This window comes from Gallinula chloropus (genome assembly GCF_964237585.1).
Source record: "Gallinula chloropus genome assembly, chromosome: 19".
NCBI classification, from domain to species: Eukaryota; Metazoa; Chordata; class Aves; order Gruiformes; family Rallidae; genus Gallinula; species Gallinula chloropus.
The window spans coordinates 3,942,002-3,965,357 of NC_140104.1; the positions used below are offsets into that span (position 1 = coordinate 3,942,002).

Genomic DNA, 23,356 nt, shown 5'->3' on the forward strand with positions numbered 1-23,356 from the left:
ATTTCCCTACTTATCTGAAGGGAATGGATCTTCTCCTTCCACTTCAGAAACTACCCAATACACCAACCTCTTCTTTCACTCTGCTGATTCTCCATCCAGCATACAAAAAAAAAAAAAAAAACCAACAAAAAACCAACCAAAAAACCACAGCTAAACCCACATCTCATTTACAACCAGTATGCTCACCAACTTGGCCAGCACCCAAATTGGTTCTGTGGGTCAGCCATTCCTACCTCTTCCCCCCTGCTCGATATGTGTCACCTGGGTGCTGCTTTTGGTTGCCATAGCTGAGAGGCTTTGCACAACCCCAGGCCCTTTCCAGAAAGCAGTAACAGCCTCTAAACATGTAGCAGAAAATTCCTACCAGGTAATTTTTTTTTTTTTTCTAATTACCTTCATAATGACTGAACCCCAGACTGTTGGGGGCTGGAAGGGCCCTCAGGAAATCACGCAGTCCAGCCTCCCATCACCTCAAGCAGGGCGTACAGGATTGTGTCTGCACAGGTCTGGGCTCTCTTCAGAGAAGGAAACTCCATAGCCACCCTGGGCAGCCTGTCTCAGTGCTTGGGGGGGATCTCTGGAGCTGGGGACTCCACAGATCTCTCTGCAGCAGGAGACTCCACAACCACCATGGGCAGTCTGCCCCTGTGCTTGGGTACCCTCAAGGTGAAGTTTTTCCTCATGTTGGGATACGCCTCCCAGTGTTCCCAGTTGTCCGTGTTGTCCCTTGTCCCCTTGCTGGGTGCCACTGAAAATATTCTGGCACATGCTGCAAAGGGAAGCTCTGAATGAGCACGAAATCAAGAGAATCGCCTCACGTTTAAGGCACTGAACGTGGAGGGTTTACCTGAGCACTCAGCGACTGTAACGTTAAGTTCTCCCTGCACTAATAAAGCAGCTCCGCTCTCGCTCCCGCTATTTGCTGAGTGCTTTACACCTATCCTACGATAACCAGGCGCACGCTCGCGACTTAGGAGCCACCGGCACGGAAGAAAATTCCCCCTCAGAGAGCACAACCGCCCTGAGAAGCCACGGGCCCGCCTTTCCACAGGCGGCGAAAGGGGCAGGGCCGGGGAGGCGCCAATCCCGCCCCCGCCGAGGCACCGCCGGGAGAAGGGCGCCGCCTGCAGGGCGGCCCCTGCCCATCCTTTCGGCGGGCGCAAAGAGCGGACCCGTCCGGATTTGGGGACAAATGGCGGTTTTCTGGGCAAGGGGCGGGAGCGTTGGGATGAAAGGAGGGGAAAGAGGGGGGTAAAAAAAAAAAGGGGGCCACTAGTGCTGTGTTGGAGAGCAGCGGTTGCACCAACAGGAGCGTTAAAAGTCCCTCAAAAAGTAAACCCGCGGCTGTTGCACCTCTGGCCCTGCCGCTTGTGTGTGTCTCGTTATTTTCTGCCTGGGAGAGCGGCTACTACCTGCGAAGAGAAACATTTCAGCTTAGCAGAGGCTTTTTTCCAAACTGTTTTCTAACTTGCCAGCTCCGGAGTTAAAACTTTGGAAAGGAACCGCCCCTCCGGTGCTGTAAGTTGCTGGACGGTTCATTTTCTCTCAGACTATTTTTGTCTGCCTCTCTCTAAATAGGTGGTTTCTTAAGTGAGTGTTACTTAAAGGAAACCAATCTGTTTTTCAGGAAGGGCTGATGATGTCAGTCCTTTCAACTCCGCTTTCCCATAAGAATTCTTCTAGTAAAAGGAGTTTCACTCTGGGAAATAGTGAAAAGTAACACGAAAATATTCAAAGCATCCCGGGCTGCGTGTTTTATTCAAGCCTCTGGTTTTATGCTCAGATTTTAATCATCTTGTGACCGTAACAAACAGAGGAAAAATGAAAGAAAAAACTTCTTTTGATTTTTAGGATTAAAAAGGATTTTGCAATGAAAAAGTACAGGTCCGATCACAATACATACAGAGCAACAGGTTTATTCATAACTCTAAATTCATGTGCCCATTCCACCATAGGTATTAAATGTGAAACAGGACTACGGCGTATTATGAACAGTTTTTCAGCAAAACCACACTGTCCCAATAACTACTTCAATCACTGACCAAATCAGAAGACAAATTCAGAGAGTATTGTACTAGTTCTACATGCCTTTAGTAGGTGCAGATGTGTAGCTATACGCCTAATGTGGGCTTAACTTATTGTATTACTGGCTGTTTGATACTGGAAATTCCTGCAGTTAACAACAGCCAAAAAACCTCCAGGTAGGGGTTAGAGAGACTTCAATTTACTGGTGGTGCAAGAGGTGACAGTAAAAACATGCCATAAACTTTAAGTTGCAGAATTAAAAACATTTTTACTGCTAAATGCTCCTGGCTATTTGCATGCAGGAGTCCTGAAGATTAACAGGGCATACATCATCAGTTCTGTTCTAACTACTCATCCATTAATCCACAGTGTACCTGTCAGACAGGTAAGTACCATAAATCCCACTTTAGGCAAGTAAAAAGGTCACATAAGGCCATATTCTACCCTAATGTTCAGCTCCACGACCAACTGACGTCGTAACAGTCTTATAATAGTAAAAGCCCATAAAAGGATCCCAACCTAACTCAGATATTACTGACAGCACACTCTGGCAATCCAACGGAATGACAAAAATACAACCTCGCTGGATTAACAGGCAGAGTAACCCAAACAAAATCTGTGCTAGCTATAAAAGGTGCAAAGGAAATACCTCTTTATCATCCTCTGTGTAACAGTTTACTTCATTCTGCTAAAAAGAACAAAGCCAAACGATGATTCATTTGGCAATGAAATCATCCCCACCCTCAGTAAAGGCTTACATCGTGCGGGTAAACAGTTCGTAGGGTACTCCGAACACAATGTAAACAGGTTGCCTTGCTACTATATACACAGCAAACAGCTTCGTTTTGAAACTAGGAGTTAAAAAACAAGTGAGAAAAATATTACAAAGTCTGAACTCTGATAATATTTACAAGAACAAAAGCTCATCGCCAGTTAACATCAATAGGTTACAACTGCTAACCAACAAAGAAGATAACAAGCAAGAGCTTTGCTCACAGAAGAGGGTCTTTCGGCCTGAGGTTGTAGCAAGGCTACCGTAACGCAGAAGTAATAGTAGCAGAAGGACTAACATGAGTTTTTCTAATTTAGGATTTACTGAAACTTTTCTAGATTGCAAATGATATTGCAAAGAGGAAAATCAGGATGACACGACTCAGCACAGAAACATTCTCCAGAAATCAAACCAGTTTATCACAACTTTCTCCGTATCTGTCACTCAACAACTCGCCCCAGCATAGTTCTGCTCTCCAGGCCACAGTCTTTGGTTTGATTTCCATTATAATTAAGAGAAGTATCAGTTATTCTTCTTGAAGAAAACTACCTGTGTCAAGGAACGCCACACATGGGGAACACAGTATTTACTATTCTTGTTACACAGTGGTAACTGATAGAAAGCTGAATAAAACTTACCAAGGGTCACACAGTGAGTTAAAAGCAAAGAACTAAACCCAGAACTGCTCTTTTCTCTTCTGAGTCACAGTCGACGCTCCTGACACCAGACTGCCCTAACTGCTCCAAACAATAATAATTTAACAGTATAATATGATAAGGAGCTGTTACAACCCCAGTAAACACATCTGAGTTCACAAATTAAAATAATGGCCAGTCGTTGGCTAATCCAGCTGTTCCCCCCCAATACCCCTCTGCTGGAAGTCACTGTGAACTTCAGTCCTTACTTTTTTTTCCAAGTTGATGATAAATGGCTTTTTATAAAAGGCATATAACATGGTTCAATATCCTGCCTGCTTTCAGCCAAGGAAACGAAAAGATTACTGGAATAAAAAAGTACCAATAACATTACTAAAAACATTGCAGTATTTTACCAAATTGATTATTTTAAACCAAATTATTTTGCCTTTTTTCCTAAGGGTTTTTTTGAAAGCAATTCAACTAACTCCTCCATACAAGTCCCACAAATATCTCCTGGAAAACTGTCATATGAAGATTTGCAAATTATTAACATGCAATCTTACTACGTGTCCAACTTCAAGCTCTTCTACACCGTGAGACAGTGATGAGCACAAGCTGCATGAACTCTGGAAACCAAAGTTATCTTCCTGTGCCCATGTGCAGCCTTCAAATGGAGCTAATTGTTTCAACAGAGGTAATTTTCATGTAATGACTGCACAAAGACCTTGAAAAACAACCCTGATTTATTGTATTTCAAGACAGGCATTTGAATTCTGAAGCCTTAAAACTCTTGAACTACTTCTGTGAATGCTGCTCCCTTTCTCTCAGTAACTCATCCATGCAAGTCTTTCTGCTACCTGGAGTATCTACCACCACTGAGGATCCTACAGCAAATTAAACTGCTCTTTCTCCTTAAAAAAGAAAAGAAGAAAGTGTCAAATGTATTCAAAAACTTCCAATGAACCTACCAGTGCTGTAAAGGCAACAACTTACTGCAATTTCCCTTGACAGAAAACAGAATTGGTTAGATGAAAGCTACACAAATTGATAGTTCCTTCCTCTCCTCTCCGTGATGTCAGCAGTTAAAAGGGATTGGATGTGCCATCGTAAACCTTTACAGCACTCCCCGGCCTGATGCGCTGAGCTGCTGTACAGGGATGAGAGGCAGAGTAAAATGGTAGATACAGAAGCGTCGCCAAGGAGGAGGAAACTCCAGATCACGTTTTGGGTGGCTTCCAGTGGCTCCGGGCAGAAGAGTGCGGCGCCGGGACAGCTACGCAGGAAACTCTGGTTAGAAACATCCAAAGGAAGGAGAAAATACAGAGGCTTCTTCTGAGACAACGCTGGTTCCCTTAATAATCAACAAGTCATAAAAAATGGTCCCTTTGACTCAGAAAACCCACAAAGGTTCACTCTATAGCAGCAAAGATGTTGACTATGACAGCACAGAGTAGGGCGTTCACAAGCACTTTTGGTCCTACTCATAATTAGGGAAGAGGGCTTGTTCCTTGCCATTTTTAATGCCCTCAGACTGGAAAACAGTGGCTACCCATACTGAACACTAATAGAACTTTCAATGGCAGCTCTGACTTACTCTTAATAGGAAGGAGGGGTAAGGATGCAGCAAATTCTGACTCCAAACTAAGCAGCTTTTAGTACAGACCTTATGAAAGAGAAGGGCAAAGAGACCAGCAAAGGTGAAACTGAAGAAGCCAGGACAATGATGATTTTTGAACCCTTTCTAGAAGCTTCCCTTCATGTCCTCTTAGCTTCTCCAAAGCACCACAGGAGCTGGATGTATGGGTCAATGATGACAGATTTTTTCCCCCTTAGTGCGTTATTTGTTACACTGCTCACACACACACACACACACACACACACACACACACACACACACACAGAAACACACACACACACACACACACACACACACAAACACACACACACACAGCAAAGACCTGTGCCATCAGCTTCACATTGCCTAGTTTCCTGATTTCTCCTCAAACAGTTACTTCCTGTGGATATCCAGGTGTGCTTCACAATGATCGAGACCCACGAGCAATGAGAATTGTAACTAACTGCATCTGAACATGGACCAGATTGCTCACCTCATCCTAGATTGAAAAATAAACCTGAAACCCAAAGACCCCAAAACTTTCAGTTTACAGTGGAAATCATTAACACATCCATGATAGCAGAGTTTACTTAAGCAAGTTGCAAAACTAGAGCCATCCTTGGCCCATTCCTGTAAGATCTGTGTACGTTATATATTTTTACCCAATACCTGCAACACCTTATTTTACAAACCTCATTTTTTTAGTGGCACAAACCAATAGAAAAAGAACAAACCAAATCTTGCAATCTCCAGTAAAATCAATGTTTCTGTTGTTCAGGCTGTTGGCAAATAGCTCTGAAACATGAAGCTGGAAGACTGTGAAGGTCTTTAGGTCTGCATCTCTAACGGTATTTAGGAACCAAATCTGAGTCAGGCAGCTCAACAGCAGCTACCAGAACACCTTAGAGGACACGGGCATCAATGACTCAAGGGGAAAGGCTTCTTGACAATGTCAATGGGAGGAAAATAAGGAAAAAATAAAGAAAAAAGGGATTTACCATGAAGCGGTGAGCCAGACGGGCTGCTTGACAGGCCTGGAACAGGGCTACAGCGTCCTCCTTGCTTAGATGTCAGCTCTTGCTCAATCTCTTCCAACCCTGCGCTCTTCTGGAATCGGCTCATGCGATTCACCACGCGGGGTGACATGTGTGTCCGGACACAGGGTTGGCCGCCGTAGGGATTGATAGGAAAAACATGGGAAGTGCCCCGAAGCGTGCTGACCACAACCCAGCGACAGTCATGGCTGAAGGAGATGTCCTGTACCTGGAAAACAGAGGGATGTGGGAATGTAGTCACTGACGTACATACACCTTACAAAGGAAAGGGACTGTCAGGTTTTAAACACAAATCTTAAATGGAAAAACCCTCTAAATTTACTCAGTACCTTGAATTTTGCAGAACTACCAAAGAACTTTGTTTCCAAACTATATATATTATATATAGTTTGGAAACTATATATATATTATAAGATGCAGGATAATATCCAGAGCGCAATTCTGGGTACTTTTCAAAATATTCTGAGATTTTTTTGTTTCAACAGGCCTGAACTTCTGGAAACAAGCCACACCATGAAGTCCTACCGAAACCCGCAAGAGCTCGCAGTAATTTTCAAATAGAATTTAGTTCTAAAAAGAGTTGGGAAATCATTTCAATTACATGTTTTGTTATTTGCTTGTTTACTTTAATTTTTAGAGATTACCCAAAAAGGGGAAAAGGGAGGGATGAGAACAAGAGAGGCATCTCACCACTGGGCCTGATTTTGACAAATACTGGCACTCAAAACTGTACTTTAAGTCAACAGAAATACCGTGTCCTACATAACTTAACAAACCAAAAAATCAATGGCTGGGATTTTCAAAAGAGGACTAGAATGGTCTCTAATCCCACTACTGTCAGTTTATCCCTTGGGGGAATTACCACTCATTCAGCTATCCCTGGACCCATGTTCTTGGGTTTTAAAGTCGTGTCAAGAAGAAACTGAACAACTTTGGCCATCTCTCTATCTAAACCTGCTCCATTTTACACACAACAATCCTTATTTATCAGCTATTTATGCCCCCAGGAAAGACTCCAGTTGGATTTCTTCTTATCCACATGAGTGCTTATCCACCAATTGAGTAACCAAAGTCTTATTTTAACTTAAAATGATCAATCTTGAAGCAAACATAAAAAACCCCACTGTTAAATATTTTCTTCTATAGTTACTCCTTCCATAGATCTCAGATACAAAGTCCAGAAGGATTTAATTCTCTTTTAAGTGTGCTTTACACAATGCTTTGATGGAAAACAAATTCTTGTTCCTGAAGGAATGCGTTAAAAGAGAGATTAAAGTTTGTTTCCAACCATTCTGGCAGACAACTCAAGAAAACAAGTACTCTATGTTAAGATGATTTATCATAGAAAAAAAATACCCTAAATCAATTTTTACTAACATGTTTGTAAAGGTAAAAGCTGACTAAAAAGAACCACATAGGCGAGTGGGATTTAACATGGCAAACAAACATATAGACAAAGGATTAGTTTTCATTATATTATTAAACAGCATAAACTAAATAAAATTCTTTGAGATTTCACCAAAGTCACTTTTACAATACACTAGGTACTCAAATTGGAGCAAACACTGATAAAATCTTGACAAATATTCCAGAAATGCACTCCAGCTATTCCAGACAAAAGCAGCAAGTATTAATCAAAGTGCAAGTTTCCATCTGAGCCCTGAAGCCTTTGAGATAAAAAAAGGATTTAAGTCTTGTGACTTGTGACAAGACATTTGGCTGACAGATTGTCACGACACAAAATGCTTCCATCAACCTTACAGAGATAAACTAAAAACCAGGGCTAGACACCTGCTCTCTTCAGTTAGGGTGCTGTGCCCAAATGATCTGCTAATGATATCGAAGGAGATCTGCTCAACAATCTCCCCAAAACCTGAGGGGTTTGGCACTTTCAGTGATTCCGGTATTACTGACATAAAGCCACAGCACTTAGAGCTCCCAGTTTGCCTACAAAGTGTTTCACCTTAATAGATTGCTCAAAAAGGATTAGAGACCCCACAGGGATTAACAAGAGCCAAAAAAAGAAACCCCAAAGCTGTGGAGTCACACCAAGAGTATTTCAATGCTTGCTGCTTTAGAAATTAAACATTAAATGCAAGACCTGTACAGAAACTGCCATTCCCAGTTACAACAGACACATCACCGATCTGACACCATCATTAGGGCCATTGGAACCTATTTCCAAGCCTACCAAAGGCTCCATTTTCTCATTTCTAAGCCAAGAAACTGGGAAACGATCCTTACAGGATGCTTTTTCTCAGTGTAAGCATGACACAGAAAGAAGTGTTCCTGATCTTCAGGAGGAAAGTTTGGAGCAACGTCATCCAACACGCCCTCTTTAAAACAGCAAGCCCGAACACTCGCTGGAGTTGGAGAGCAGGTATCGTGGTCACGACTGTCTCAAATACAGCTGAAGCCATGGGGGCAGAGAACAAAACCAGGGTTTTAAGACTCAGTAGGAATAAGAAAAAAAAAAAATAGCATTGCCATATGAGTGTGGAATGAATTAAGATTGATAGGAATACAGCATATTGATAGGAATTGATAGGAATACCCTACTCAGCTGCCACAAAAAGTGGTTTTGGAAGCTACTGTCACACATGTAGTAACTCTACCTATCTCCTACCAGTCTCAAAAATGGCTGCTTTGGGCCTCCATAGATAAACCATGAGCAGCAATACCACAGGCAGTTCAAGAAGGCAAATTCAGAGAGTATTTCCAGCTTCATACAAGGTCACTGAATTAAATACATTCACATCGAAACAGCACAAATCCATCCGTGCAACACAAAGGACTCCATAAACTTCCAGGAGCTCTGGAAGAGAGCAGAGGACTGAGCCGACAGGAGAAGGCTCGTCAGGGCAGCCTCAGAAATGACTTCAAAAAATCAGCTGTGTGTCTCCATGAAAAAAAATAAATTCTCCCCTCAGACCTGCTGTTATCCACCACACTGTTACTGTACATTACACAGAGTTCTGGACTGCTTATAGTATAAACAAACTGCACAGTGGCCCATTAGTGGTTTTCAAGTTTATGCTAAGCGTTGCAATTTATTGCTGTCCTTTAGGTTAATGTACTATTATTACATGTATTTATAATATATTTCTGGATTTGTTGTTAATTATGATGTAATGTTTAGATGCCAAAGATCAATCAAGACCCCATAGTGTTTACAGATATATGTTAATAAAGTACAGAGTACACTAGATCTCTCACGATGCAAAGTTTATTCTATAGCTCAAGGTCAACACCAGATTTAAGACTCACGTCTGTGTATCAAAATCTTATGTATCGTCTTCTGCCTGGGCCAGTAAAGGGCACTATAGACCTGAGATTCTGTTTAACTTGGGAGCCCTGGAGGTATTTTAAATTGCAGTACTTAATGCTTTTGTGGGAACATGAGTGCTCTTGCCTAGCTTTACCATTTCATCCTCCTAGTTTGGTTTCTTAAGCTTTGAGCTACATTTCTGTGTGTCAGAAAGTCTCCGTGAAATCACTGGATCCCTCAAGGTCCTCATCAGAAACACTGAAGCCTCTTCCAGCCCAAACAAATGCACTTCAGACACCCACCGGACGTTGTATGGGTATCAGTGCGTATCCTCCAATTCACCTGCGGCTAAAACAGGAGTTTTGTGACTCCAGTTGTACAGGAGGTCTGCAGAAATTCTGTCCATAGTTTATAGAAATTTTCTCCATGTTTGATAGGAATTTTCTCCGTATTTTATAGACTCCTGTACCTACTTGCTGCACGATGCCTAAATGGATGCTCTCACATCTTGTCTTAGAAAGGAGAAAGTGATAGAGGTTATTCCCTGCAGCTCCCCAGGCAAACCCACTCCTGATACACATGCATAGAATCTTAGGGGTTGGAAGGGACCTCAAGAGATCATCAGGTCCAACCCCCCTGCCAAAGCAGGCTCCCTAGCTCATATTGCACAGATAATGTGACAGGAAACAAAACTCACCCCACTGCACTAAGGATTTTCATAGTGATTACAAGAAACCACTATTAACACACATTTTGCTATTCCTAAAGCTCTTTTCCCCCCCACCCAGTGTCTTTTTTCAGTCATGGTGAGTCACACCACGAGCAGTACATATATACCTGTGCATTTCACTGCATTAAATCATTAAATTAACCTTCAACAACAATAAAGCAGGACTAGTGTTACGGCAGCAGGAACTTCACCCGGTTCCATGCACACTACGCAATGTCAGAGAGAAAACATACTGTTATTTGAAGGACATGACTTAAGTATTTAATTATGCTGTGCAGGGATATGGCAGAAATAAAGAACAATATCATTAAACAACGAGAAAGAGCAGCAGTACTGAGGAGGCCAGGGTCAAAATAAATTAGAAAACTGGTCTGTATTTGAATTTTTTTGGTTGAGAAAATTAAGGAAATGATGTAGCAACAAACACAAATGAAAAAATAATAAAATCACAGACTACACAATATGATTTATCAGACCCACACAGACCCAACTCTGTCTCCCCGAGTCGTCAAAACTGATTTCAGCTCTGTATGAAACCAATGGCAGAATCTGGGCACAGTGAGACATTCACGTAGGGTCTTTCAGCCAGCGTAGCTGCTCCCTATTAATAACTGGAATTGTAACCGCCACTCTGCTTAGAGCTCCGTCTCCTCAAGATAGTTAAGCTACTCCTAATTGCAGCAGTTTCTTCTTGTCTGCTTTCATCAAAGACTGATCAACTTCCTTAAATCAATCTTTATTATTTCAAGACCGTCCCAGATTTTTCCCTAGAAATAAAAAACTCACTTCCAAAGGCTGTTTCAGTAATTGCAGCTACAGGACTGTATCAAAAGATAGGAAGAAAGTGCCGTTAACCACGGAGGTTTACAGGAAATGCTGGTGAACTATTCCAGCGTTCACTGCCTGGCCCCAGTACGTGACACAACCTTGAACGGCCTCTATGGAATCACGTCACAAAGCCATTCATCCACTCCCTCAAAAAGCGTAAAATTGCTCGTGTTCTGGGGCAGCCCATGCTGGAATGTTTTTATCGTCCCCTCTGTTTACCTATACTGACTGAAGTCGGTTGTAACAGCAGGTTGAGAGTCAGAATAACAAAAGTCTGACAGCGTAAAAGATTACAGAGGACCCTGGCCACCAGCCCACTGATGCTATCGTTGCGTTTATTTGTTCTAGGCTGAGATAATACTGTTTTCAGGGATTTCTTTTTTTTTCTCTCCTGTTTACAATTTCAGATCAAAGAGAGAGGATCATCAGGTGACAGTGTAACTTTCATCTGCAAGTAAATGAGCTTCCGCAGATGAGAACATGCTATACCTTTATTAAAAACCTTCCAAAACGCTCGTGGATAAAAATACGAGGGCAGCAAGTGTTGACTTACAATACAAGAGCTGCAGGGCAAGGAAATGTATCCTTAGCCAAAACGTGCACCACACAGGCATGCACTTTCTTTCCCTTTCCAGATGAACTGTGCGAGCACAGATTCACTGAGAGCTCCAGTTCTCTCTCCGCTATGGTGAAATACAACCGCTGCTTGCATCGCATCTTAGGGATGTAACTCAGTGCATCAAATACACTGGCTTTTGTTCTCTTCAATAAAAAAAAAGCCCAACATTGTAAAGCATAAGTGGCACTTAAAGGCTAAAAGATATTAATCCAGTGTAACTGAGACAGGGCCTTCTGTCTGTGTTTGCAGGAAAGTAACTGAATGTTGTGACCTTGGGACGGACATCGCTCAAACCAACGGAGGATTGGAGCACTTCACATTCTTTCATGGCCACTGTCCTCCTGATGCCCTCAGGAGACAGAGGTCCCCTTTCCATCTTACCCCATCTCCACACCCGGCACACTTAAAAAAGACAGTGGCTCTGTTAGCAAGAGTGGTCTTCATGGTCCCGACACGGTGTTTTATTCAGCACATAAGGATTCTTCTGATATTTGCTGCTCAAAGTCAGCAAATACAACACTGAGCGGCAGTAACACCACTTTAAAGCTCAGTAACACCGTAGTTCAAAGTGTGCCAGAAAAGAAAAAGAAAACTGTGTTACAGAGGCTGGCAGGGTGAATGCTGCTGCTTACCTGTATTTCTGTACCCATGGGAGTGGAAGCTCAAAACACCTACCTCACAGACACAGTAATCTCCCTTAGCATCATGAAGCCCACACCAAGCTGACTGGCACAGCAGACAAGCCCTAAATGATGATCACTAACAAAGAAACCTGGAAGATGGGCAGGTGCCTTTGGACCCTTCTCCAGGGGAAATGGACCGTCAGCTGTTCAGAAAGCAAATAGGATCGTGTAATTAAATCCTGGAAGCCAGCACCGTGCACTGTGGGCAGCATTTCAGTACAGGAATGCTTATCTTGTGGAGGAAGTTGTAGCAGTCTCATCCCTTCCTCCTCCATCCAAGGTTATGAATAGCTTAAGTATAGCTGCTGGGATAGAATGCCAATGAAAGCACCACAGTTTGTATCAAAATCCATTTTCATTTTTCCTTTTCTAAAAATCAAACCAGGAAGTCTCTATTTCAGTTTGTTTCAGTGACACTGTCTGGTTGAAGTGGCCAACTCACTGCAGGTGCTCTCTGCTCTTCTGCTTTGGCTGAGACCCTGATGTCCATCAAAGAAGACAATCCCCCACGCGTCTCTTTCCCACCAGCGTCTCTACATTTCAGAAATTGTCAGGAAAAGATAGAAATGGTCTTTGAGACTGAAATTTCTCAACCCCACACCAGAATTTGTCTGGAAGTCAGAAAAATTAAAGCATGGTGGAGCATATATACATGGGGTCAAAGTCATGGACGTAGAGACACTGCTTGACTGCAGTAAATCGATCAGAAAACACCACTATTAAATCACCACACTTGCTTTTTTTTTTCCTTTAGCATACATTAAGTGTGCAGCTTAATTGACTTAAGCTGCTTGTGTATACAAATGACAGAGGGGATGTGCCATCACCTTCTCTCAGGAGACAGATGAAAAGCACCAAGCTCTTGGTCTGCCCTCCAACCACTAAAGGCAAAGTGAAATGGAGACCGGGGATTCTCCAAGTCTGATACTCTAAACTGGGTGAAACTACAATTCAGATACTGTTATGACATCAGATATACCTGCTGATATTTGGAATAGTAACATATTTGGTCCCCAAATTTCCATTCCCTGAGCAAAAACCATATGCTATCCATGTCCCACAGCAGATGCCACAGATCCAAGGCTTCTTGGAAAAGTCAGCCTTACTGTGTACTCCACATTCAGTCAACTGGTGCATAAACAGTGATCCCTCACAGGGAACTTCTGGGTGTCCAGCAGCTTAGACACAGCCACGCAGACAGGTACATGAAACTTCTATAAACATTACCAATGTACCATTTTTGTCCGTGAACTAAATGGTTTTCCAGTATCAGTAATAACTATGTGCAAGGAACACACTGATCGATCACGCAGAGGAAGAAAAAGTCATGTATCAGGCTGTGAAAGCAGGGTATTTTGGGCAAAGCTCAAAGGATATTAGTGTGGCAAAGCTGTAACGGCCAGAATCTCATGTATGCAAGCAGAACGCTGCAGTATGGACATTAAAATACCACATATAACAAGGGCATAACGATGATGTTTAAACAATTTATAATGGGCACTAGCTAAACAAATTTTGACACTGATAATCACTCATGTCCATCAACACAAATTAGAACTTTTTATAGCTCCAGTACAGAAGGTGACCTTTAAGACCATTGGCCTTGATTCACAATGAGCTTTAAACCATGGGGGAGAAAGTCTGTTTGCAAATGTATAAATACTATTCCAACCAAGAAAGAAAGTATAGAGGCTTCCAGTGTGTCCCTGAATTTCTGCAGTGAGAATTTTAAATTGAATGGTCTCCAAACTCTTTCTCTAATGCTACTCACACATGAAATTTAGAGAACAAAATAATAACTTCTCACTAAACAAGTGCTGTTATTCCAAAAGAAAATGTAGACCCATGTATGATATTAAGTAAATATTTTAAATGATAAATGTGGATTAAGAATCGTGGGTACCAATGAGACACGGTTCCTGGGGAGGGCAATTTTTAAGGGAGTTGTGAAATCCACCAACACATCCCAGACTGCTTAGAATCTTCTCTATTATACACTGCTCCAAAAGCTACACTGCTCGCACCCCGGAAGGGAACTATGTGGCAAACTAGAAAAATACTTCACTGTGTTGATCCTGAGAATTTTACTGCATTCCCTCAGAGATGCTAATACCATATCCCCCCAAAAATGTGTATTGATAAAGGTTTACTCTCTAGAACACATTCTGTTGGGTTTCCAATGAATGCCATAAAACCAAACTCAGCAGCTGTACAAACCAAAACAACATCTTTATTCCTAGTGACTGGAGTCCTATGCTTTAGTTTGCAGTATTTGGTATGGGGTATTTCCCAGTTCTTCTATGAAAGCAGAAGAGAAAGAACTCTGAAACATTAAACACATTAAACACATGCTCAAATAGATGTTGGAGTATAGGGACAAATCCCTCTCTATATATATATCTATATATATTACCCCACATGGGCAGTTTTTCCTAATTTCTTCTCACTTTCTAGAGCAGTTATTCCTTCCAATACTAAACCCTTGCCTATCGTAGTAATTAAACTTTTCCAGAACAGCATTGACAAAGCTTTTGAGTATTTAAACTGCCATTAATTTAAATTCACGAGGATCGAAACATTATTGACCACCACTACTCTAAATGAAGCTTTACTTGTTATGAGGGTAAGGTGAAAAAACATAAGGAAAATGGCATAACCCCTAGAAAAAAATACTAAGCAGGAACTATAACCACAGTACGACAATAATCCCAGCTTCCAGTGTCAGGGTCATACTCACAGTGCCCGAGGCTTCTCTCTGTCACACTAGTTTACATCTGCCAGACTGTCACAAGCCTGTGCTTTCAGCGTGTAATTGCATCAGCAAGTGCAATACTCATTTCTTACCCTGTGGTGACATTTTTATTTAGGTATTTAAAACAGGTTCGTCAAGAGTTACTCAGTGCTGCAAAGGTGAGGCTCTCCTGATGCCTACAAGCACTGCAGTCAAGGATTCAGGCATATGATGCTGCACTGCTGCTCTCACAGTGACACTACCAGAAGCGATCTCTCGCTGGCTTTTTTCCACTTCACCAGTAAATCACTTCACTGAGCATTTTTTAAAACATAATTTCAGACTTTTTCACCCTATGCTAACCTACCCTAGTTTAGTCTTCCATCTGTAAAAGTGGGATTTTGAAACTGGGAATTTAAATTCGTGTCACACAGTCTCCCAACAGGTTTCCCCACCTTGCTAAAAAAGCTTAGATAAAAGTCAATTATGGTCCTTTGATTAACTCTTCAACTCTTTCATTGTCCGTCTTGGGCTTTTAGCACCAAAACCAAGCAAACCCTGACAGTTGCTTCACGGGCACTAGACAAATGTTTAACATGTTACATGAGAAAAGGTTAAGTACAAACACAGCTAATAATCTGGGCTCTTTGGAGGCAGCATCATATCTGAATAAATCTGACAGCACCTCGTTGTAAAGGGCAAGAATTTATTATTGTCCAGGTTAAACGCCGCGCTCTTATCCTCTCCGTGGCTAGAACATAAGAAAGGCTCTTTGTGTGCTGAAACAAACATTAAAGTGCCAACATACACAAAATGTATAAGGTGCCTGGGGATTATTCTTCAGCAAATAGTTTAACTTACTTTGGCTTCAGTCTCTCCCCTGTGAAGTGTATACAAATGATGGACGGCACTTTGTGATGATGACCAAGGATGTGTCAGTATTTGAAAAACATGGAAATCATGGCCTAACGTGTCAGTAGTGACCAGCAACATCCCTGGGTAAAAAAAAGACAAAGAAAAAAGAAACACAAAAGCACAAGAGATTAATCACTGCAAACGAAGAGGCTTATAAGCATCTATCTGAAAAGGCTAGCGTGGCTTACATTTTGTTTTCTAGAAGTAAAAGTACCCCGTTGCAGCAAAGGACTGAATTGAAAGGGAGTCACTTCATAAATGCGAATCAAAACTCCAACCACAATCATACTAACAGCATTACTACCTAAAAATTACAGTACTGCTCTGTAAAAGCCAGCTACAAAGTCCAGGGATATTCTAACTGAAGTTGAGAACTTGTGTGACCAGTCTGAAGCACCAGAGTGATGGATGTTCGAGCAAAACCCCAAAATGCTCCCCACTGGGAAAGAGACAGTACCAGAAAAAAGAGACTGATGCATCCACAATGATATTTTTTGGAAGAAGAAACATTCACAAAACCCAGCCAAAACAACCCAGACTAAAAACAATCCTGAAGAAGCATCTTTCTTATAAATGCATATGAAAGAAACAGTCTGATTTATTGCTTGAAAGGCAGCAAATCAGAGCTGAGAGCTTTCAAGTGAAATATTAAATTAGGTACTAACTTCATTGAAAACAGGTCACTGATGGATGTACTGAAATGATTAAATTAGAAGATCAGCAGAATCACAGTAACTTATATATGCTATTTACTTTTTTCTCCCACTATATGTCATTCCATAACCCAGGTTTTAAACATTTACAAACATATTTGAACCCAATTTTTCAGAAAAGTTTACATTTTATACCAAGAAAGAAATGGTTATATACATGCAAGAAAAGCACGGCACTGTGGCAGAACTTAAGACTACAGTAAACAAACCTCAGATTTATTTTCTATATAAAACCATCTGTATTACCATGCACTTATTATTAGTAGCACTTAAGAAGTCAGTGCTGTAAGTGATCCTCTGAGATTTAATTAATGTCAAGTACAGTGTGATTTTAACAGCTACATCGCAGTGTCCTGAGATAATTTTCAAGGTGTCACATCTATTAAAGAAACCCAGGAATTTCTGCAGGGCTCCGTTGCATTGGTTCTCCATGTAAAGTGCAAGTGAAACCTTCTCTCCTTCAGGAAGAGAACCCGGCTCTCCCCTGTTTACACAACACCTATTCAAAGGGTAAATGATCCCCTTACTTCTCCCATAAATGAGCATTCGTCTTCTCAGATTATTCACACACAGCTCCACAATTCATCCTTCCTTCTTCTGCTATGCAAATATCTGCAGTAGAAGCTTCAAAGCTCTCACACAGCACCACTGAAGTCCCAGCATAATCACAGAATCACAGAATCTTAGGGGTTGGAAGGGACCTCCAGAGATCATCGGGTCCAACACCCCTGCCAAAGCAGGGTCCCTAGGACAGGTCACACAGGTCAGTGTCCAGACAGGGCTGGAATATCTCCAGAGAAGGAGACTCCACACCCCCTAGGCAGCCTGTCCCAGGGCTCCCTCAGCATATGCTGCTTTTAGCATTAAACTGGAAAATAAAATCCTCTTGTGTACTGTGCAGTAGAGAAACACGATCTCAGTAAAGCTGTGGTTGGACTCGATGATCTTAAAAGTCCTCTTGCAACCTAAATGATTCTAGGATTAAGTTTAATTAACTGAACCACAGTGACAACATCACTAACAGCCATTCCGCATGTTTTCCTGCCCTGGAAATCCTGGAATCTCCTTCCCTTGACCACAAATAGGAAAATTTCAGAGGCCAAAGCCTTGACCTTGTGGGCCCAACATCACTCCCCAGTGCCTGCTCCTCCTCTAAGGCCGAAGCAGGCTGGTGAGCATATCTGGGCTCACAGGAGGAACATCAGAGTCCCGAACCACCAAACAGGGCGATGCGGCAGCACCGCAGACCTCACGTGACCATCAGCAGGCACATGCCTCAGCCTGTCTTGACCGTAACTCCTACAGAATCAGGACCTTGTGAAGATAAACAAATTCTTTCAAGACTGGGAGGCCCACTGGCCGCAAGGTAGAAACCCAGTGAGAAATCCAAATTGCATTTAGAGACAAAATTGCCTACAAGTTTCCTTCCCAGCTTGACCACTGACGCTTGGTAGGGCTTGGACAGAGCGAGGCCACCCACGCTGCACGCATCCATTTCCTCAAAATCACACAAACGCAAAATCTTCAATCTGACCTCAGCCAGAATCCCTCCAGCAGACATATTTTTACTGTTACAGGCTGCTACTCCGAGGGTTAGAAATGAAAGAGAGTTTGTTATGGAGCTAAGAAATCCGTGAGTGCATTTGGGTATTATGTTTGGGCGGTAAGGCATGCGAGTTGAGGTTGGTCTGGATGTTAATGTTGGCTTAACTGGCAATTTCCTTGATTTGTAGTGACTGTGTTGATAGGAAATACAGCTAAACTTGCTCAAGTGCAAGTCAGCCAAGTCTTTATTGTGGGATTATGCACACAATTTGCATTAATTCTGTTCTGAAACATCACAAAATACACTTCCCTTCTAGTGAAGTGTGCGGTCCTCAATAATATATAGCATTTCCAGTGGAGAAAGCTGGAAGCAAACCGGGGTTTGTGTGCTAGAAGCAGGCTGCTGCTATTACTGGAGTGAGGGTAATCCAAAAGATCTAATTCAACACAATATGGATTTATTTTCTGTGTTCCCATGTTTGCCTCGCCTCACGCATCAGATAGCTTTATATAGAAGCTGAGCACGCTTTTGGTCCTTTTGAGTTGGCTCTTATTCCAGATGGAAGGAACCTTTGGAGAATGAGAAGCTGGAAGAGATGAAGACATGAGGCTTCTCTCACCAGCGAGCAGACTGGTTCAGCAAGCCTAGATTTTTTTTATTACTTCTGTCGAAGCACTAGAAATCTTTTCTAACAACATGCGTGGAGCTGAGTGCACCCAAAGATGTGAGCACAGCATTTCTCATGTGCATCCCATTGCACAGCACAGTGCAACGAAGATCATAAAAAAACCCTAACAAACCCAGATCACCCCAACAAAAAACTTTAAATGAACCAAAAATCTGTCCAGAACCTGGAGAGAGAAACTGTGTGATAACCCGAGCCAGTGACAACACAGGAATTAGGATACAGCATTGTCCACCGGATCTGGTGGTTGTTAGCTAACCCGTAACCTGCTGCCAGTGCTGGCTAGGTGTCTGCTGACGGTGCAATAACCCCCCAGGATGCAGGCATGATAAACTTCACCCTTCTCCTCCCAAAGGATTTTTCTGATCCCTGTAACCTCAATCTGGACAGGGCAGGATGTTGCTAGAGTGCTGCCTTTGGGACCCTATGCTGTGACGTACACACGGACCCACAGAGCACACGGTGGTACCTGCTCGCTCGTATGAGCCTTTGGGGGTTTTTGGATTTGGGGTGGTTCTTTTTGGTTTGTTTTGCTAACTCAAAGGAGTAGAGAGGGGGAACAGAGCTGGCTTAAATTAAATGGGAGGTATCTGATTTGGCAATTTTGCATGCCTCATCTAAAATCCTGGTGTCCATCCCTGTGATAGCCAAAGGAAAACAGGCCCTTCACTGATATTAGCAAGGGCTTTTCAGTAAGCTAAAAGGAGGAGTGTTCATGCTCCCAGTTGCATTAAAAATACGAATCCCTACTTGCAGCACTTGTACCAACACAGAAGTGTGAGCACAAAACCACAGCGCTGAAAGAATATGTATTTACACAACAGTATTCTGAAGTATCTAATGCACTACTGATGGTCGAGCATTAAGCTACCCATGTGGCAGAACATCTGTTTTGGGGGTGACAGGGTGGTTTCCAGCTCTCCTTACTTTGCAGGACCATGGCTTTCAATTATTACAGCTCAGCCATTTCATTCCTCTCTCCATCTCCCTGCAACAACACCCCAGCAGAAATACCTCGACCCAGCCGAGGACCATGAACTTGAAGCTCGGTCGTTACCTCACTTTCACTTTCAAGTGTAGGAAACTTCAGCTCAGCTTTCTGACAGACCTTGTGACAGTTTTCCCAAAGAGTTGTTTAGTCGGAAATACGGGTTAAAGCTGTCCTAAGTTCAGTCCAAACTGTTTTCTCTTCTGATGTACTTTATGTATGAATAATCATAGATGAAAAGTGAATAATTCTCAAGGATTTCCTGCTTATTTTTCAAACTGGCATTAATCCCTGTTTAACAGATAACATCTGAAATCAATTGAAAGTCTCGCTCGCACGGAACCAGTGGAAATTTATGTGCAAAGCAGGTATTACTTAGGACACATCTCACTGCAAAAAATTCTGATTTATCCATAACGTGAGGGATGCAGCCAGGTTAAATTAACAACTGTTTTACTCCGTGGTTTTTCAAATCCATGGAGATGATTAAAATCCAGTTTAAAAGGAATAGACATCCCTAGCTGGAAAAAAAAATAAATCTACACAAGCTTTGTTTTTACCTGACAGACACATTTTCCCTCATTTACAGCTTCCTACTTCTCCTGCATTCCGTTTGGGAATCAATAACCTTCTTTCAGGATAGAAATGTTAAAAATACAGCAAATATATGCATAAAAGGAAAAACTAGTACAGATGTAGACTGTGGGTTAAGAGCTATTTATGCAGTATCAGAAGACTAAACCAGACTCTGGCCTGGCCATAAACTAAGCCCACGCCCTAAATGAGGTGCCAAGCCACAAAAAGCATTTGCGTCAACTGGGAATACAAGGAAAAGAAGGACTTCTAATTATAGGGCCTGGAAGCGGAAGCCCAGAGTGATTAGGAGTTTAGGCGCTGCTGTATGTTTATCTGGGAGCTTCCTCTCGCTCTCTCTCAGCCCGGGTTTGATAGATGAGGGTTGGCCTAAAGGGTGGGATTGAAGTTGCTGATGGTACACAGAGTTCTCCACGATCCTCCGGAGCCTGAATACTACGGCTTCTGTGGCCTTGTAGGAACATAACTCTCTTCAACCAGGCGTCAGCTGGTTAGCCCAAACGGCAAAATTAGAGAGCAGCAAATCTCTGTTGGGTACTTGCTATAAAATCTAGGAAACCTGAGTAGCCGAAGCATCTCCACCACATCCTATTTATAACACCTATCTAACTGCAGAGCTGTTAATTATATGCATACAAACGAGCTACACACAATTTCACCTTGGGTTTGTTTCATGCGTAACTTCCCTTGAAGTAATGCCGCCCTGCAGACTAAGAGAAGGTTTGTTCCGCCTTCCAACACAATGTCACCCTGTAATTACACACTGAAGAACTCAACACGTCCAGGCTGTGTTGGATTTGGTTTTAAAACACCATGGGCAGAAACATTGGGAAAGCAGGCATGTGTCTGCACACTGGAACTGCATTCACGGATACACTTAATGTAAGAACGCAACCCTTCCACTTCCATCCACGCGTAGCCAAGCAGGGACCTGCACAAACGTGCTATTTACACCCACAGTGATAAAAGAGACCAACAGCTTCTCAGGTTTTATTGTTTAAATAGGAGCAGAGATAGCAGGCGTCCTTAAATATTATGCTCTGTAGTTTTTAAGGCTACACGACCAGAAAAGCTTGGTGGAGCTGTGCTCACTTAGGGTCGGTCCTGATTCAGTCCACACGTGTCTGGCTCAGTGTTCCCACCCTCTGCACACTAACTTACCAGTTTCTATTCACTGCTGCTCTCAGAGAACCTGTTGTGTCCGTATCTTGTTCAGATGTAACAAAGTGTACACGGTCCTTGGTTTTATTAAATGTCTGAGCTATTAACAGCAGCTTTACTTATCCTCCCATAACTCCTCTCTGACACTGATGCTAGTCAAAATATAGCCGAATATTAGTGGTGGTAAGCCCTTGGGTACTTTCTAGATTAACATATGCCACAGTCACAAAATATGGCCTCAAGCCCCTCCCCAAAACTCAATAAGGAAAATCTGATTTTAGCAATAAAATTCACTAAAAAATAAACACAAGAGCATAAAGATATTCAAAATACTTCAGAATAAAGTCCAAATAAACCCTCAGCAAGTCAAAGGAAAGAAGAAATGTTAAAAACCCCTCTACTTTGTGAATAAATAAGTACCTATGGCTGGACATCTACAGATGCTGTAACACACTTTGGACAATTATATGTGTAAATGGAGTATCTGGAGCTCAGGGTGGATGTATGGAAGATGTCAGACATTCACCATGTCCAACAGATGGCTCAACGGCATGCTTCAGCTATGAAAAATCTACTCACCAGTTCCAAACCTTAACTGGCTACAGCTGATGGCCCAATAAATACTAAAACTTTATCAGGATGGGTTCCTCCCCCGAAACGAAAGGACTCACACTGAGGGCAGTGAGTAAATGAGGGCAAACGATCAAAGGGAACAGACTCCCTTTTCTTCTAACCCTGCTTGTAATCCCTCCAAAAGAGACCCAGATACGCAGTCGCTACCCTTGCCTTAGCATCTGAGGGTTTCTAAATTGCAGTAAACACTTTTACTGCTGAAACAGATTATCGTGTTTTTCCTCTTGTCCCTGGAATAACAATAAAGTAAATGTTACAGAGAGAGGGGGTAAAATCCTGACCTCCCCGGAGCCTACATTGCTTTTGCCCCTAACTTCAATATGGGAAAGAATTTTACTCTTTTTACACAGTTGTGTATTTTGAATCTGAAAGGAATTCAACATCTCATCAGCAATGCCTGCTGCATTAAATGGCTGCTTTGATATCAATGTTCAGATACTTTAGAACTATAACTCTATCGAGGACCAGCACAAAGTATATTCAGCAACAACAATACCCAAACAAATCAGCATTCCCACATGTTTCTTCATATTTAACATTATGTTACAATTATCCTTATTTACCTGCAGATTTGGCAAATTTCAAATTGTAAAATTTCTATAAAAGAAGATTGTAAGATTTTGGTAGGAAAAACAGAAAGGAAAAATTTCCTGGTAATGTGAAGCACTACCAATGCTTCCCAGCAATCAACGAAGGCATTTTCCTGCCCACTTGCTCTGATCAATGGGAAAACCTTCTGCAGAGACATTCCAATTTAAACCTCTTTAACTATTAACTCAAGGCCACCACCACGTTTCAATATTCAATTTAAATAATCAGAGGAATTTCAGGTCCGTTAAAGGTGCAGTCAGGCATCCAAAGGGGGATACAGTTTAATCTGGTTTACTGCTGGTCCAACATTAATTTTCTTGTTATTAATGGATTGAAAAGCTATTTTGTAGCCAAGGAAGTGTAATTATTTAAAATTTTAGATGTGTTGCACTTCACAGCTCTCAACTGCTAAGCTGGCAGGAGTAACACTTCTGGAAAGCAGATCATTTCTTTACCTCTTTTAAAAGAAAAAGACCCATGATTTATAAAACAGCACTGTTTTTCAGCTACTGGCTGAGTTCTCTTATTTGAGGTTTCTCTCTTTGACATTGAAATTGCAATAATTA

The 23,356-nt window shown here is 42.0% G+C and overlaps 1 protein-coding gene across 3 annotated transcripts in view; it reads right to left on the reverse strand.

The window, feature by feature from the left end:
* BCAS3 (BCAS3 microtubule associated cell migration factor) overlaps positions 1–23,356 on the reverse strand; it is a gene marked incomplete at its 5' end in the record, with an annotated part of 348,271 nt that overhangs the window by 236,507 nt on the left and 88,408 nt on the right. For all 3 annotated transcript variants that reach the window (XM_084273336.1, XM_084273335.1, XM_084273334.1), the window contains 2 exons: positions 6,049–6,313; positions 15,826–15,959. In XM_084273336.1, coding sequence (XP_084129462.1) covers positions 6,049–6,313; positions 15,826–15,959 — 399 coding nt within the window. The remainder of the gene's footprint in view (positions 1–6,048; positions 6,314–15,825; positions 15,960–23,356) is intronic.